At 39.1% G+C, this 18,659-nt stretch overlaps 1 protein-coding gene across 1 annotated transcript; it reads right to left on the bottom strand.

Annotated features, from left to right (window-relative positions):
* Nucleotides 1-4,549: 4,549 nt before the first annotated feature.
* GDF10 (growth differentiation factor 10) lies at nucleotides 4,550-17,044 on the bottom strand. Its single transcript, XM_051617818.1, has 3 exons — nucleotides 16,664-17,044; nucleotides 10,693-11,600; nucleotides 4,550-5,569 (listed from the first exon to the last, which is right to left on the bottom strand). Exons 1-3 carry the CDS (start codon nucleotides 16,959-16,961, stop codon nucleotides 5,378-5,380), a joined length of 1,398 nt encoding a protein of 465 aa, XP_051473778.1. The 5' UTR covers nucleotides 16,962-17,044; the 3' UTR covers nucleotides 4,550-5,377.
* Nucleotides 17,045-18,659: the final 1,615 nt, after the last annotated feature.

Genomic DNA, 18,659 nt, shown 5'->3' with positions numbered 1-18,659 from the left:
GCTTTTGTTATCTAACACAGCTCTTAGTTAATGAAGATTCTATAAACATCTGACAAACACATGTGGCTGGTGGGAAGGACGTTGTATATTGTAAAGAATCCACATTTCACTTTAGGTCATCATTGCTTAATTAAACTCTTCTATCATTTCCTTGCCAACACAGAGAGAAGCTTTTTTAGGGACGTGGAAGATTACACAGTTTTCATCAAGACTAGAAAATAGAGATCTAGAACAAAGTTACTCTATTAGCTGTTAGTAAATAACATCTCACAAATCTTTATTACAGTCTCTTAACATGCCATCAGAAAATCCCTGATCATTTGATGGAGACCTGTGATTCTGAAAGACATGATCTCACGACAGTACAAACAGCCTTAAAACTTCTTTCCGTTTATCAGCCAAGAGCTATTGCTTATACACAGTGAAATATCTGTTTTGTGTCAAGTTGGCTTCGTGTTGTTTGCAGCTTGTCCATTTTCTGTTTGATTCCTTTTGTGTATGGGAATTTAGTCTTGTTTTTATAGTATCTCATGTAATAGATTCTTGATGGTCAATCTAGTCCAAGAACAACCAGTTATTATTTGAGTGACTTCAACACGAAGACAGAACTAGGCCTTCTAAGGCCACATAAAAAGCAGAAGGTCTTGGTAAAATACAGAAGATCATCTATGAAGATACTGTTATCCATGAGAAGAATAAGCCAAGACAAAAATACAAGACTGATAATACAATTTTTTATGATACAGAAGAAAAAAAGTCTATTTATAGGAAAAATTTCCCTTGCTATTTATCTTAATGAATGCATTAGGATTTAATCTAAAGATAGATGTTTTATCTATGCTATTAATGTATCATGCTTTTCAAAGCACAACTCAATCTTTTTGTCATTTCTTGGCCATTCTTCTCAGGTTTTCTAGCAGTGCATACACATATTTAAAGTGAGCCCAGACTTCTTAAATACTCACTTATGTGTCTTTTCAAATGTCAGTTGGGATGCAAGATTCTGGTTTATTATCTTCCTATAATGTAAAGTCAGAAAGGATTATTTGGCACTGATCCTGGTCTCCTGCATGGCAAGACTGTTATGTTTTATTCAAGGCCTTTGTGTTTCCTACCTGCCTGCAGAACCCAGTTACTTGTGTTTGGCTAAAAGATAACTTTTTAGGGGTCTCCAGAATTTACATGAAGATGTCAAAGCTTCAAAGATTTCTTCAATGTTAGTAGCATTTAATGTAAAAGATCATCACTTACAATTAAAAAGCCATGGTACTTAATGTATTATTTCATTGTGCCTGGCTTCACCTTCTAGACAGGAGTTCCTGTAACTTCCTGCTGGCTTAAGGAGCCTCGTAGTGCTGGCATTTTCTCTTCTGTCAAAGTACTCGGGCAATTTAAACAGGTTACTTCTCAGCCTGTGTTCTGATAAATAAACAGATTGTGCTTTTAGTTACATGTTAAAATGCATTTTCTCTGTTTCATTTTTTTCATTTCTCTTTCAGAATTTTAATGTCCTTTTGAAAAGGTGAACACATAATTTTCTAGTGGTAGTCTACCAGTGCCACATGCAGCAATAAAATCTCTTTTCCATATGTGGTTTACCACTCCAGTGTGTGTCTTTTCAAAGTTTTAATTAGCTCTCTTTATACCCTGGATGCTCGTACTGTGCCAGAAGTTCATGATGCACACCAAAATTGGTTTAAGAGTTATGGCTTGCAAGAATGTAGTCTTACACTCAGTGGGAGCAGCCTCTATTCCTTGTGCCTAGGTACTAAGGTCTGCATCTGCCTACCTTGAAATGAATTTTGAATGACCTATATAAATACCTCTCTCCTAAACATTGTCTTCTGGAAGTGCTGTGTGGGTTGTTATATACAGACTTCCGGTTTGTATATAAAGTTGTCAAATAGTGCCAGGCCCAGTGTCAGCTTTGCAGAAACTTTATAATGAACAGTTTCATTCAGTGGTAATTCCTCTTGAAAGCTGCTTGTTGATGTTTGGCAGTGAGACAGTTGTGAATTCATGTGATACACAAACATGTTAATATTGTTCAGTGGTTTCTTTTAATTATGCAGCCTTATACAAGTGAATTGAAATACTCACGAAAACCTACCTATGTTTTAGCTGTTGCTGTTACTTCTGGCAGTTAAAATGTGGCCTCAGAGAATGAAGCTGGATTTGTTTTAGAAAATAAATAATGCTGGCTAGTCTTAGCTGTTTTCCTGTTTTATCTGTCTTTAATAATATTTAATTAATATATCCTCAGTTCTTTTAGGATTAATTAGTGGAATTATATTCACCTGCTCTTTTAAGTGTTCAGCACTAGTAACTTTCTCTAGAACCTTAAACACTGAGTAGAATTTTTTATAGGATGTTCACAGAAATCAAAAGATCTGTTGGAACCAAGAGAGTAAGGGTGTCATCAGCTGACTGCATTTGTGCAATTTTGAATGCAAAGTTTCATTTGCTAGACAAAGATTAGACATCTAAATACCAAAGACCCAGACAGTAGTAGCCACTTCTAAAAAAATAGTGGTTTAAGACCTTGTTCACTTTGACCCATACAGCTAAACTCTAAACTGAATAAACTTTACTAATAAGAGAATTGAATTGCTTCTGTAGTAAGGGTGTGCCTTGAGAGCTATGCTGCTTACAGGTATAACTTTGTTTTGACCACGCTAAATAACAAAGCTATGCCAACAAACCTTTAACTGCAGACCAAACCTGTCAGGGTTTTATAGATATCCTACTGAGTACAGGAGTAGAATTTTTCCTTATGTCCCATAGAGCTTGTAACAGATCACAGGATGGTATCTTTGTCCTAATTGCTTGTATCAGCATATCCTGGAAAGAAAGTTTGCACCCAAGGACTAATTAAAGATACAGAAAAGTTTTCTTAAGGAAGACAAAATGCAATAGGTGAGAACATAAGCAGACTAGGCTAATACGTCATTCTTTTCAGAGCTGGTGCTAAATGGGAGCAAGACTAGAACTACAGAAAAGTATAGATTTTCATAGAGAAGAGAAATGACAATGACTTAAAGATACTTTGAGAAGTTTTATGCTTATGGCTGTTCCATAGGAATTAATGATTTATTTCTTAGAACTTTTTTTTTTTTGCATTAACATTACTTTGTCAAATGTAGTTGAGTTTCTAATGATTTATAGAAACACAAGTCCCTATATTTTTAAGTGAGATCTTTAACAGCAACAGTATAAAAAGGTTTGTTCCAATAGTTTCAGTGTGAATCACTGTAGTGATTTAGGAGACAAGAAATGCCTAACTGGACCCATAATCTTTTGGCAGTCATAACTAGCAGTTCCTACAAGGTGCCTTAGAACTATATACTTCTTATTGAGAGCTGTTCAGGAGGAACTAGCAAGAACTGCTGCGAAAGTAACCTTGCAGACACTCCCATACACATGGAATCTTACTTTTATGTAGGTTAGCAGGGAATATTACACACCTCTGTTTTCTGAGAATATGCACCACATGAGTATGGAATATCAGTGGCAGAAATTACTTAGCAGCTTAGCAGGATAAGGAGCCTTCCAGTCAGAAGGTAGTGCGTGTAGTATCCTTCCCCTAAATGATACAACTCTTAATAGGACAAGATAATGCAGAAGGTTAGACTGTCTCTTGAGGAGGAAACACTCCATATCTTGCACTCTGTGCTACGTTATAGATTTCAGAAGTTTGTTCTGCTCCTGATCTGCCTATGCTATTGTACAGCAGGTGGGTGAAAATTGAGTATGTGGCAAGTGTGTCCTGACATGTAGGGACACCGAGAAAGAGGATTGACAGTCATAGTGCTGGAGCATCAGCTCTTAATGTAGTGTTGCAGTTCCAAGGGCTACCATGAATGTATCAAGAGGATTGTACAGGAATTGAGGGATGCATGTACTTTATTTCTATAAAGATTTCTAACAGAACCACTGCCAAATATTGTGTCCCATTTAGATGTTCACTGTTGGAAAATAAAGTTAATGAAAGTTCTGGAAAGAGTTCAGAAAAAAGCTCTGAGAAATAGTTTTGAGGCTTAGAATAAGAAATCAAAGTACCTATTTAAATCTTAGCCAAAAATGTAATTTGACACTGCTCTATATACTAAAAATACACAGTGGAAGTATTTTGGATAATAGATAAAAGGGATCTAATAAAATAGGTTACAGTAGGATCAAGTGAACTGAAGCTAAAGCTCAACAAATTCTGACTAGGATTAAGCCCCTGCATTTGAACAAAGAGCACTAACTTTTGGAACAGCTACTTGTAGTCCAGTAGAGGTATTCTATCACATCTTTAAAGCCAAATTTATGCATGTTTTTCAAAGACATTCCCAAGCTCAAAACAAAAATTCCATAATGCATGGTACAGAAACTACTGGGCAAGGTTCTTTGATCTGTGCTATGCGGGAGGCTGGCCTATATGATCATAGTATTCCCTTCTGTCTTTAATCTATTGAGGTGCATTATGACAAGCTTAACAAGTATTTACATGTTTCCATCTAATTACAGAATGTAAGAGTGCATTTATAGAAAGACAATGCAACTATTTTTAGATACTACTGTACATTTAGTTTATTAGCTTTTGTTAAAAGCATGTAACAATCTAGAGGATATAAAGTATAATTTACAAAAATATAAATCTTGGTTATTTTATTTTTAGTATTTCAACATATTACTATATTGTATGTGTTACTCAGAGAATGCATTTAATAACCTGAAATTTTCAAGCAACCCAGAAGTGGGGGATATTGAATATCTTTTGTTGAACAAATTATATATTAGGGAGGGGTAACCAAAGATGGCTGTATTAACATACTGTTTATAGGAAGTTTATGCAGTGCATTACACTTGCATCCTGAAGAAAATACACATTTTAAGCTCTTTATTACAGCATTTTTCAGTATAAATATGCAGATTAAAAGTATGAGTTTTTTAGGCAAAAGATTTTGACTTTTGTACAAAAGTGATATTCTAAAATAAGCCTGACTTTTCAGTTTCACTTCCCATCTTCTCAGTTAACTGAAGAGATAAAATGGTCATAAAAGTAGCATATAAAAACATATTTTAGTCCTTTGATTATGGAAAACTTAACACTTAAATTTCTTGCTAAACACCAGGTGTCTTGGATATATGGGTTAGGAAGGTATTTGTAAAACTATTGAGTTTCTGAGAGATGAATATGAAAGACAAATAATGATGGTAAGACACATCTTTCAAGGTGTGCACGTGTATTGTTTTAGTCTCTCCGCATGCTTTCTGTAGAGGAATTGTAGACTTGCATTCATTCATCAACACAAGTGGATTTCCCATTTATAGCTTTCCCATTGTAGTTGGGCAGATGTGTAGATCTTATTAAAGATGCGTTTGTATGAGCTTATCGGCAGGCGCAAGTTTCAACCGACATATTGGGATATACCTTTAAAACAACATTTTTGTTCTCATCCAAGAACAGGACACTGAGTGAGTTCATTTTATCAGGAACGCAGCAGGGTTCTGGGATGCCAGGAATGATTCCTACTGCTTTTACGATGCTCTGGATTGTAGCATGATTTGATGGCCGGACAATCTGCAACAGAGAAGGAAACAGTTATCGCATAATTCATGAGCAGTTACTTTTCCAGATGGACTTGGAAAAAACCCAACAATTACAGTTCCCTGTTTCTCAAAAAAAATGAATATATATGATTGCATTACAGAGGCTACGCTTTGTGTTCCTTATGCTGCCTTCATAAAACCAGAGGAGGGCACTGGTGGCACAGCCAGCAGTCAGTAGCTTGGAGAAAGAATGTCTCAGATTGCACCTGCTAGATGTTGGAGGCAGGCATGGAGGAGAAAAGGAGTAACGTGTGGCTCTCAGTCATAAGATGTTATCTTTTATTTTCTTAACCTCTCATCTGACTTGGAAAATTGGCTACTCTAGGAATTTCCAAAATAACTATCCCTGTGTTCCAGTAGTATTTCTTCTCATGTATGCTAACCTGGAATTAGTCACTTTTCCCTGTAGTAATTACTCTGTTTGAAAAGAGCAGAGTGCTCCACTTCAGAAGTAGAGTCCACAGGAGGAAGTCAGTCTAGAACAGTGAAACAACTTGAGAGAACCTATCTGATCATAACCCCATGACAAGCAAGTACTTCATACCTGCAGCCTTTTCTGCTTCCCTCTGCCTTCCTCCCTAGACTTCCCCCCATCCCCCTGAGCTAGTGTCAAAGTGGGAGAAGAGCACAAAAGGCAGTGAGAGCAGGAAAGGTATGAAGTGAGGTTTCACAACAGCGTTACATCTATATGTCTCTACATCTCAGTTCAAGGGTACTGAGCAACAATTTTATTTCTACTATTGATTTTTAGATGCAGTAAACAACACGAGGAAAAATATTTTAGAAGTAGAGGAAGCTATGAGGCATAACAGCAGTGAGAATAAGAAAAGGAAAAAGTCAAGGTATCTAAATAGTATACTGTTTAGTAGTTAAAAGTAACTTTTTTTTTTTTTTAGCCTTTATTCACAAGCTACACTTAGTGCTTATAGTCTGAGCAGCTGAATAGTGCTAAACAGTTTTCACCATTTCTGTTTCTTGAGGTACATACAACCAAGCACAGGTTTACTAGTGATGGAGTGACAGCTTTTCTCTGTCATTGCCTCAGCATAGTATGGAATGCGTGTGCTCCCATTACATGAATCAATAGTATGGCATGCAACCCATCACTGAGGCTGAAGCTTCAGTGACTCCTGTTCAGTTGCCATGCTTGAATACTGTCTCAGAAAATTAGTACAGTAACAAGAGGAAAATTGTGTTGTATCAGGCTTTTTCCTACAGTTTCAAGAGCTTACTGCAACAGATCTGGTATGTGGCACATAAAATCTTTCATTGCTATTGGTACATAGCTGTGTATTGGGTGGAAAATTACATCTGTGGGACAGTAAATAAGGATTTTGCACACCACATGGATTCAGATACTTCAAGTGAGAAGAATAATGCCTCATATATTCTCTGTTTTTCAAATACATAATTGAGTATATGCACTACATGATTTTTCATTTCAACATGAAAAGTTGTGTAGTCCATAGGTATAACAAAGGAGCTATTTTTAGGGTAATTCAGTTTTGAAACATTTGCTCTAAGTGTAACATATCAGCAAGTAAGATCCAAACATTAATTGCTACTAAGGCTTTCAGATGTTCCTTAACTAAATTTACTTTCTTTGAACTATTACAAGGAGAAACTGTGAAATCCATCCTTGATCTTTCAGGGCTTCGAGACAGCATCCTTATAGCCAAATCTCCACAAGTGACCCATCCTGGAAAGTGCCTTTCTGTAATTAGCATATGTTGGTATAATTAGCAATAGCTTGCTCTCCCATGCCACTCGTCATCTTTAGATTTCAAAGCTGTCTGCAAACAAGCAGCGGTGAATTAGTCTCACAGCCGCTATGTGAAGTAGAAATAAGTTTCTCCCCACACAGGCCATGTCAACAAATCTGGGCAGCAAGAGAGAGACAGAAGTAGCTTTCATGTGTTTAAGCAACTGCAGAGTTAGAAATTCAAAGAACTAGAACTTCTAGAATCAAGTTCTTACTTTAACCTTTATGAAAAACCTGAAGCGCTCTTAGCACATTTATTATTTCATATTGTTATTTGAAACAGTCAGAGATCCTAATGTGCTACACTGAAACAGAATTTGTTGACCTCATGCAGTCATCACTGCCTTCGGTGTCAGTTACTGACTTACAGGATTCCTGGGTATGAACCTGCAGAAGATCCTACAAGGATCTTCTCTAACTGTGCAGTATCTAATGTCTGCAAGGCACAAACAGGTGTGAGCGAAGTTTAGTGTGAGCAGCTGTCTACCAAGACAACAGCAATAATAAGGTATCTAATGCCTGCAAGTGTACACACTATGCACAAAAATGTTTATAAAGAAAAATGCTTATTATAGACTATTAGTCTGTACAGAATCTGGCTGCCTGAGCCCTACATCTGCAGCAGAGCCAGACAGCACAGCCATCCTACATTCAGCCAGGCTCCAAGTTTTCCAGCTCTTCTGGAAACCTGGCAGGAGTGTTCGGTGATCATGAGCTAGGCTTTACATTAGCCTTTGTACAGATGTGCTAAAGTGGAAAGCTTGAAGAACGAATGCCCAGTAATGATGGCACTGAGGAAATGCCGATGTTTTAAATGCTGGCTACGAAGTTACATACAGCAGGCTATGTTCTGCTTTTAACCTCTAGGATATCCTAGCTCAGGAATATTTTGGACCTCATAAAATAAAAGGATGGTGATGAAGCCAAAAGGCAATTGAACAGCAGGTTTAAAGTACTTTTGACCTTCCCACATACTTCTATCACACATAGGACTAGCATTTATCCAGCAAACTCAGCAATGCAGCTAGTGATTATTAACCATATAAGCTAGTCTTCTCCCTCACAGTTCAGGGAATAAGAATTCCAGCAGTAAGGTAGGTGAACTTGTGACAAGATTTGTACCAGAGCTGTTTTGTATCTAGATCAAGTTTTGCAATTCTTAAAGTAGCTGAGCAGAGTGATGTACCAATACTTGGAAAAACATAGTAATACACTGTGATAATTTCCAACATGCCAGGTATATAATTCTACCCCCACAGTTCTAAAAAGGTGCCTTGGAAGTAAGGTATCTATCACAGGTTGACTGTCTTCCTGAATAGCCTTAATCTGGCCTTTGATTTAGGAGTGCCAAGATCATCTGCATGCTCTCCTGATTTAGACTATATAGGCAAGAACAAAAGCTGTTTTCCCCTCCATAATATTTAGCAATTCTTATGCTCTGACCTGAAGGATTATTCATGCTGATGTCCTAGTTATCTGTTTATTTCAAAATAGTAATTGTAAAAAATTACAACTGTGATTCTGCCTCTTTTTTTTTTTTTTTTTTTCCTTCACAAACCTAAGAAAAAGTAGACCTCTTCCAAATCAAACCAAATCAGAGTGTATCAAATCCAAAATACCTGAATCTATGTATCTGTGGTTTAGTTTTAAATTTCTCTGGGGATTTTTGTTTCTTTGTTGTTGTTTTTTCCTGCACCAACATACTAGTGCAGTCACGTTAATTTATCTAGAAAACAAATATCAAAAGGAACTAAAGCAAGTGGTTTTGATTTACAAGGGAATCTTTATTATATAGCAAGTAATATTTCTAGATAAGACATTAAATAAGTCAGCAATAGAAGCTTATATAACTATTCCAGCAAGAAATGGATGAACTCTATCCACTCTCTTTTGGTTCTGCCAGCTTTTGCATCATGCTGTTTTGCTTACAAGAAGCCATTTTTTTCCATTTGGTATGTATGAATGGTGCATTAGACTGTGGGTCTAAGGCAGAGGACCCATATTCCCAGACTGTGTTTTGTTTTGGGTAAGTTAAATGGTGATTGTGTTGCATAATCTCTGTACACAACAAAAAAGTGAAGTTGTATGTGAGGCTGTGCAAGCTTCAGTTTTTACTAGAACATTTACCAATTTATGGATACATGGTTCAGCATCAGCCAGCTAAACAAGAACATCTGGTGAGATTTGTACACTGCACCATGATGTCTGGATTTTCATTGTTCCTGGACTTAAACTAGCCTGCAAATCTACTCTTCCTGAAATCATACTACTTATTTTAACACAAACATACATCGTTGTCCCTGTATGCAAAGTAGAGCAGATTCTTGTCTCTGAGTTTTGAAATTTTCTGCTGTAAAATACTTTCCATTATTTATGTGCTGAGTGAGCACATGCAAAAAGGTCAGTAGAATAAATAATCAGGCCATTTGTGGATAGAATTGCAAAATAGTTACCATTTTTAAACAGGCAGGTTATTCAGTGCTTCGAATGCTCCCTTCCCTCATTACCTGAAAGCCCTATAAAATGCTGATAATTCTTGTGCTGCAAAGGATTGCCAAAATATCTGCTTCTTTCCATAGAGCAAGTGAGTGGGAGTGGGCCAAATCAAAATTCCATTGGAGCAGGAGTTCATATTTGCTTCTTGATTACCAAATTTCACACTGCTTCTATAGGAGGAATTCTGTACAGCAGCTTTAGGGTGTTAACAGACAGCTGTGAAGTGTTTTCAGCCACATAAGGCAAATCAACTTTATTGTTCCAGCTGGATTATCTTAATTTTAAAAATTTAATACATTAGAAAAGCACCAGAGAATTCTGAGACACAAATGTCAGCTTAACTAGAATTCTTATTTTCAAAGTGACAAGCAGTTTCTTAAAGTTAAAAATACCTCAGTGTCACTACTCTGCATTTTTCTTCTAAGGTGTTACCAGTGGAATTCAGAAACACTCTGATACCTTATTTTATTATTAACATATAATACGTCGTACTTCTGCTACCACAACAGAGTAGTTTGATGATTTAGTGTGTGTACACATTTTAATAACCTGCATAAGTCTTTATGTTATGCTTTCAAGATATGAGAAATTGTAAGATAAACCCAAGACATTTTTCATATTCTTCAGATTACATTAAAAGAAAACTTGGAATCTTTCTTGCACTCTGATTAATAAATTTATGGAAACAATATTGCTTAAATTATTTACGATGAACAAGGCAACGGAACAGCGAAAGTGGTAAAAATCTAAAGGAAAATTTAACTAAAGAAGTAGTTGGATAGTCAGAACAGCAGATAATACTATTTGCAAACTAGCAACAACAAAAGGCATACTACCTTGGGCATTGGAAATTCACATGCCCCTGCACAGTAGTAGGCATCAAATGATTTGGGAGATATGATCCATTCATTCCAGCCAATATCAGCAAAGTCAACTTTCATGTATCTTCTTGAACAAATCCTTGGCTCATTCCATTGTTTTCGCCTTGCTTTCTTCATTGTTTTCTCATCAAAATTAAGCACCTGAGACTTTGTAAGTGTTTCTGCATTTTCTTGCCCTTTTCTCCTTCGGTCTTTGCGTGAGGCTTTTGGTTTCAAGGACTTGTAGGCATTCTCCCATATGTCATGTTTGTTGTATTTATTGTTGTTATAATCTACTTCTGGCAACTCATTGTTCTGAATAGAGCTAGAGAGGTATGTATCCCTCCTTACTCGGGTATCAGTAGAAGCGTTAGGGGATACATTTGGATCCCCATCATTGGAAGGGAATGGATCATAACGCTGTAGGGTGACTGCCACACTGTTAGGTTCAGAGATTGCAAGATCATTGGCATAAACTAGTATATAAGGTAAATGACTGGTGACCTGTTCAGGGAAGCCCTGGTATTTCTCCCTAGAGTCAAGTTCAGCACAGAGAATGAGCTCTCCAGCGAGTTTTGATTCTTTTATGATGTGTGAAATGTCCTTTGCATGCCAAGCTCCTCGTCTTTGAAGAAACATAGTGATATTCCCTTTTACTAGTCCATAGGCGGAATTCTGATGAATGCTTTGGAAAATGAGATTGAGTCGCAGGATCGCAGGTGTGTGAAGGAGGCGGCAGGATGAGTTCTTGGACCGCTTACAAAACACTTCTCGGTGCCGAGGGCGTTTGTCAGTGTAGAAGTGAAAAGTGGCAGCAAGGATCATCTCTGAATCCTGCATGGATGTTAGATTGAAGCAGTACAATGGCTTCTGGGTCAAGAATTCTGCAAGAGAGCAAGGGGAATGTGGGTAAATATCTGAGACCAAAAATAGTAGTGAAACTCTTATTCCTATATAAGTGGATTTACAAAATTTGCTTCTCACCCCCTTCAAATCAGTTAGTATAGTGAGCTTGTCACTTCAGCTTAAAACCATGGTGAGTAAGATGAGGAAAAAAAACATGACAATATTTAATAGCAATATTACAACAATATCAGGCCTGTCAGGGGTATAACTCTTCCCAGAGAATTTCAGTTTCAGACTACCTTTCATTCCAGGCAGACAAGAAAAACAATCCTCACTTGTATTTCCCTTATAACATAATGAAGCTCACAGAAGCTATCAAATTTGCTGGTGGCAGAGCTCAGAAATGGTACCTTACTTAGGATCTAACAGCTGAAAACCAGGTTTACAGTTAATATTACAGTTAATATGCAGAACGGTCTAATCTAAAGCTGACGGCAAAGATTCCTGAATGATGTCTTGGTGCCAACTCTGGGCAACAGCATATGAAGTTCATAATCTGTAAATAGTGCACAAGAGGCATTTCACAAGGGGGCTGGAGGTTAGCAGTACAGCACATTCTGGGGCCTGTAGCTTTTATGAGCAATCCTCTTTCAAGTATACATCGTGTAGGGGACTTGTGTTTTGATCTGCTTGAAGTTAGTGAGAACTACTCTTGAATAGGAGTTGACTCTTAAAATTCAAACTCCATTTGATATAGCTTCTTTGTAGCTAGTTGAACAATTTGTGTTCAGGTTACGTCTACCCTCCTCTCAAGGAAAATGAACAATTTTACACTAAGAAGTGTTTACACCGTGTTTATTTAAACACCAGAAACCTCTCTTAGTGTGTTAAAATGTAATTCCAGAATCAAAGACCATGCCTTCCCAGTCTATCACTGTGAAAAGCTGCCTTTTTTTTTAATAGCTCAAGAGTATACAGGGAAGTGGTGGTAGAGCCAAGAAGTGATTCCTGTTTTCCCAAGCTTAGACTGGTACTTAGCATACATTAAAGGACTACAGTGGGTAAATCTGCATCTTTAGTTATCCCAGGACAAATCCCCTGGCAGCCCATCTTGGCATACCTGGAAATTCTCTGGCAGCAGGAAGAAAAAACAACAAAACCATGCAAAACGAAACAAACCCAGCAGCCAGTCTTCCCAGAAATACTTAGGTTTCTTTTCTAACGTGCTGTGGATGATGAGTCACAGAGATTTTGGCAACAACAGAAAGGCAGAACTGCCACCTGTCAGAATTTTCTTCCTTTTAAGCAAAGTTTCATTTGAAAGATTGAAATTAGTAGTTCTGCATCTCACTAAATTGGTGCTTGCTGTCTTCCAGTTCATGCTGTATAGAAGGCCTATGGACTAAACCATTGCAGATTAGAATGTTCATTAATGCCAGGCCCACACAGTCTGAAAGTAGAAATGTTCAAGTATGGAATTTTCATCTACACCATCTGCATTTTTTTCCTGATTCAGTGTAGTGGAACAATCTGTACTGGTTTCATAGGTGGTGAAGAGGCTAACAGAAACAGTATTCCATGATGAGAACTGCTTTGTTTCTGTCTCTTCAGGACAGGATTTCTATCAGTAAACTTTTAATCAACACTACTCTTACGCACAGGTGTTCATACTATGAAAAAAAATGAAGAGTTTAGATTCTTTTCAAGTCTTTGAAGCATAGAAATTTCACAAGACTGTTTTTCAGACCAAGGTGGAGAATAATAATCCTTTAGAATGCCAGTGTATTTGTAATGCTTGTTCATTTCAGAAGCCGTATTTTAAGAAAAAAAAAAGAAGTCTATTCACTACCTATCCCCACGTGAGCTGTACAGAGTCTTAAGTTTTGGATGGAGCATTATCATATTTATCATATTGTATCAGGTCACTCAGGCTTTTAATAACCTATCAAGCAAACATTTCCCAGGTCTACTCTGAGTTGAATTGTACTAGATACATACACTAAAGCTATTAATATTTTACTGTTTTTATCTACCTCTGATCACTGTAGAAAGTTTAAAATTAGGAATACAAGCAAGATCTGTGGCTGATACATGAAAGAGATTGGTAGAGAAAAAAAAAAAAAAAGGCAAGTGTCCAAAGAAAGAAAATATGAGTCTTTAGTAGGTAATTCACACAGAACTGTGTTACATTGCAGTATGTGAAGATTAGCAAAACAGATTTACATGGCATTTCTGATAACATATTTGTGAGAATGAAATATGCAGAGAGCCTAATTTAAAATATTTTAAGATCTGAAATTACATTAAAGCAAGGCTCTAGAGGCCAGAATTACACTTCCTTGGGTAATCTTGATGTAATTTTCTTGCACATATGCATTATGATAGTCTTAATTAAATGGCTGGTATTTTTGACTATTCACCAAGGCATTTGCTTCATTTAGCAGAGGATGGATGATGTTCAGGCAATAAGTCTGAGCTGCAAGAGTCAATTTATGTGGAAGTTTCATGGCCTAGGCAGCAGGCAATCTAGATGAAGATGGACATTAACTTAGTATTTTGTATTTGGCCACAAACCACTTATGACTTGACTGTGTAACCTCAGTCAATTGGTGCTATTTTATACAAGTACAAAGTTCTCTGAAAGCTGTAAAGCACCTAAAGAAAAAAAGAACTTGAGAAATTAGTTCATAGACTCTCTCTCAGCTCCTTATTAGAGCAATAATGTACTCATATCAACACATGCAGGTGATAGGTGATCAGGTATTTATGAAGCACTCTTCCTGAAGTTGGAAGTACTGCTAGAAAAACATGAAGTTCTATCTGGGACACATGCAAATAGCACATGCATATATATAACAAGTGCTCACATTGACTATGGAGAAATATTACATACTCAATATCGCTGTCAACACCATCTATATGTAAGGGTTATGTAGGATGGCAATACAATTGTGTAGTTGAGGAGCATCCCATAATGCATATGACACAGGAGCAAACTAAGTTGGGACTGAAAGTTTGCACCTCTGGAGCCCACATTTTGACAACTGTAACTAACGCTGATGCTCAAGTGTCCCCTAACAAATTTAAGCTGCAGCATAGGAACAGAACATTATAGATTTTCTGAAAGGTACACGTTTAAAAGAAGAAATAAGTCTATTGCTTAGGATAATGGAATGGAAATTATTGTACATTTAGTCTGTTTTGCTTATTCCAATAGGATCAGAGTTATCATTCATATTTTATTAAAGAACAGATGTTCCACATGTCTTGTTGGAGAAGAACATGCCTAATTCTTCTCTCAAAAGAAAACACTAGAATTTCTTGGAGGACATAAAAGAAAAACATACCATCATATAAGTCTCTTCTTTCCCACTCTGCAATTTGTGTCATTCTGTGGTTCATTTCAGACTATTCATTACTAGGCTGATGAATTACAAAGGAAAACACAATTTATTGTCATAAAAAACATGGCATGGGAGCTTCAGCTTTCAATCTGTGTTACTCAGGACAGATGGAATTCAGTACAGAAGGTACACAGATGGCATACAGGAGATAAGGTTTTGGACATAGGTGTGTTTCATTTCCATTGCATGGAAAGACAAGTTACTTCCAAGCATCTCTGACTTGGTTTCACGATCTGAGAAATAAGCAAAATTATATTGGTTTGTAATTATTCAGTAGAGTCTGTCTATGGGAAGAAAATGCTGCTCTTTTAGTGTTATAAACCCAAATGTAAACTGCTTCTATGCAAGTAACTTGTTCAGCAGATTAATTGAAAAATTAAGAAAAATAATATAGTGCAATCTTTGCATTCTTGCCAAACCAGTCTTGTGGTCCAGGGCTTTAGGTAGCAGCCAGTATCAGCTGCTCAGTTTGCAGAAAAGTAAAAATGATAGTAGGAGGTTATGGAATAACCATCCACGGTGGAAGTTCCTTCCTAACCTGTTAGCAGCTTCTAGCTGATGATCTAGAGCATGACAATTTATTTCTCTCCCAAATGTCTGTGATTGCTTGACATCCTAACTCCTAGATTTCTAGACATTTTCGTTAGCCACTTACCCTTTCATTGGGATCTTCTCCTCCTTGACTGTGAATACTTTGTAATAATACATTTGGCATAGGTTAGAAATTACATTGGGGTGCACAAGACAGTACGAGTTATTGTGCAATATTGTAGTAACCATTCCCTAAAACACTGTATGCTTCATTGTATTCTATACATGAGACTTTTAAATGTAGGAGAAATAGACTGAAACTTACAAAAGCAATTTTTGAATTTGTCTATCAAATGAGCCTATTAAAAATGAGTATTGCTGGCTATGTAAAAAAATAATTGTATATTAGAAGCTGATATAATTCTTAAGAGCTAAGATCTTAGTTATAGTCAGTAGTAGTTAGTAAGAGTTAATCAAGGAAGGAAGGCATTTTCCAGAAAAGCTATTTTGGGTTTCCTTGGCAAAGTATAGCAAATTTAGAGTATGCAAGCCTCCTTATTTTTTAGCAAGACTGGGATAATAAAGTGTTCTGACACAGTATATCTGCTCTTCCACCCTTATGATCAAGCCAAGTAAATCTGGGAAGACGGAGGTCAAACATCTGTCTCCTTAGTTTTAGGCAGTGCAGACAATTTAAGATCCCGAGCCGCGTTAGGCGGTCCGTAGGCGGCAGTCTTCCTAACAGAAACTCGTGAGCCTGCGAGAGGAGCTGGAGGGGAGGACTCTCGGCTGGAGCGCTCGCTACTAGTTTTGTGCTCGAAGTATCTCTGAAAATATCTTTCGACCCAGTGCGATGTGCACTGGGGATAGCGCTTCTTTTGCCGATTGATGGTTTGCGTTGGTAGCCACGGAGGCTTTGTGAAGGGAAATGCCGTGCTAGATGCTCTTGGGGGAGGGGATGGGGCCAGTGAAGCCGGGGAAGGTGGGAGACCTCCGCAGAGCAGAGGGGCGACACCGTGCACATGTAGTTAGCAAGGGTCTCCGCAGTATTCACCCAGCCTGACACCCCCCGCAATCAATGACAACCTCGGCGCAAACCCGTCACTTTAAAGCGAAAGAGGAGCGAGGGGGCTCCGGCGGTGCCCCTCTCGCTCGGCCCGTCTTACCCGGCCTGGCTTTGAAGCTGCGGACCGTGTTGCCGTCGCCGGGACGGCTCCCTTCTCGGTTGTACTTCTCGTAGAGCTTAAGCATGTGGACAGCTACCATGTCCTGCGCGATGCTGCCCAGCGCAGGGGGCGGCGAAGAGCCCCTGCGGGGGTCGGGGCCGCGGGAGGACGAGTCCCGGGCGGCCGTCGACTGGACGGGGCAGGCGGGCTGGCTGTCGGTGCCCTCCCCAGCAGGCGAGCGGCAGCCCCCATAGCTCAGGGCCCACAGCAGGAGGCAGCAGGTCAGGCGGCCGGCCATCGGGGGGATGGTGCGGGGCGGCCGGGTGCGGAGCGGCGGCGGCTCGGTCGCTGCCTGCGTCTGGGTCTCCCGGTCGGCCCTGCCGCACCGGGGCGAGGGGGCGGTGGGGCCGGGGAGGGAGGAGGGAGAATGGGGGCGGCCTCCCCCCCCTCACGCTGCCGCTGATGCCGCCTGCGCCGGGCCAATCCCTGGGTCCGGGGGTGAGGAGCTGCGGCCCGGGGGTGGCGGAGCAGGGCTGCAGCGGGGAGCGAGAGCAGTGCCAGGGGTCTGGATGCAGGGGGAACTCTCGTGAGGGGACGCTGCATTCTTCTAACGTGGGCCTTCCCCGGTCTTTAAAACGTAGAGGGAAAAGGATCTAAAATAATTAGCGAACAGCCGCTGATTGGAGACACATGTCACCGCCGCCTCTGTGGCAGCGAGCGCTGCGGTAGGACGGCACCTTTGCTGTCAGCGCCAGCGAGGTGCTTGAAAATAATTTCTGAAAGACAGAAGCCAATAGATAACAAGCGGGCAGGCAGGCGGTGGGAAAGGACGGGAGGGGGGTGAATGGCAGGGATAACGTGAGAAGGGAAGAGGGGCATATACGTGCAGAAAGAAGTGGAAGGGTCTGTTTCAATCGGCAGAGATGACGGTGCTGTCTTGGAAAGGCAACGCTGTAAATAGTGTTTGTTTCAAGCACTCCAAAGAAAAGACGAGTCCCCGGTGGGTCCACACTCTGGAAGACCCAGTGTGAACTAGTCGAGAGTGCAACAAGGGTCACTGATAATTCCAAGCAGATACTTAAGTAGTAGGGGTTAAAAGGGCTGTGCATGGGTAAACTTTCGTCATTGGGCTATTTCTATGCGTGATCTGAAGAAGGAGAATACTGGCGTGAATTTCTGAAGGATTTACATGGCTTAGGTCGGAAGGGGTTGATTTAAAAGTGAATGGTGCATGGTTGCGCTTATTCATCATGTGACACAGGTAGTTCTGAGTCAGCTTACAGTCACCCAGTGGGTATAAATGTAAAAGCAGTTTTAAAGACAACCTGTAAGGAGAGTAATATATTTTAAGTGAATTTGTTCACTCTGCCTCCTTTTTTAAAGCTTGTCCTCCGGTAGCCAAGACAGTTACTTTCCTTGGAGGGTATGCAATGCAATAATTGAAAAATTGTTGGGAAAAGCTACTGTTGCTGTGTTGAACACAACTCTTTTGTGATTTTTTTAACCTTGGAATGTCAAATCTGAGCTGATACTATTGAAAGCCTCTGAACCACAAGTTTGTAGTTTTTTGATCATGCCAAAGAAAGGTTTGATTGATTTTGAAAATTAGGAACAGGCCACATTGCTCGGTGCCCCTTGAGTGTATGAAATGAACAATTTGCAAATACAAATTTTCCCAAATGTACATTGCTAAAGTATCAAACCTCTTATTATTTAATCTTTGCTTATAAATAAGCCAAACCATCCTTTTTTTTTTTTTTTCTCTCCATGGTAGCATGCTCATGACCTCCACTGGGGGTGTGAGCGAACCTTTTGTTGTTTGTGTTTTTTGTCTGTACTGTTTCTATACAATCAAGGTCCTGTGAAAAGGAGGAAGAGGCAGCAGGAGGTAGGAACAAGCTGGGCTATTTTGGACCAGTGTCCCATTAAAATGTTCTCTCTCTCCTTAACTCACTCCAAACCCCTATTCAGGCATACACTTTGTATCAGTCTTTAA

Source organism: Apus apus, chromosome 4 (genome assembly GCF_020740795.1).
Source record: "Apus apus isolate bApuApu2 chromosome 4, bApuApu2.pri.cur, whole genome shotgun sequence".
Lineage (NCBI taxonomy): Eukaryota > Metazoa > Chordata > Aves > Apodiformes > Apodidae > Apus > Apus apus.
The sequence above is the reverse complement of the archived record's forward strand: the minus strand, read 5'-3'. Positions and strand labels throughout refer to the sequence as shown.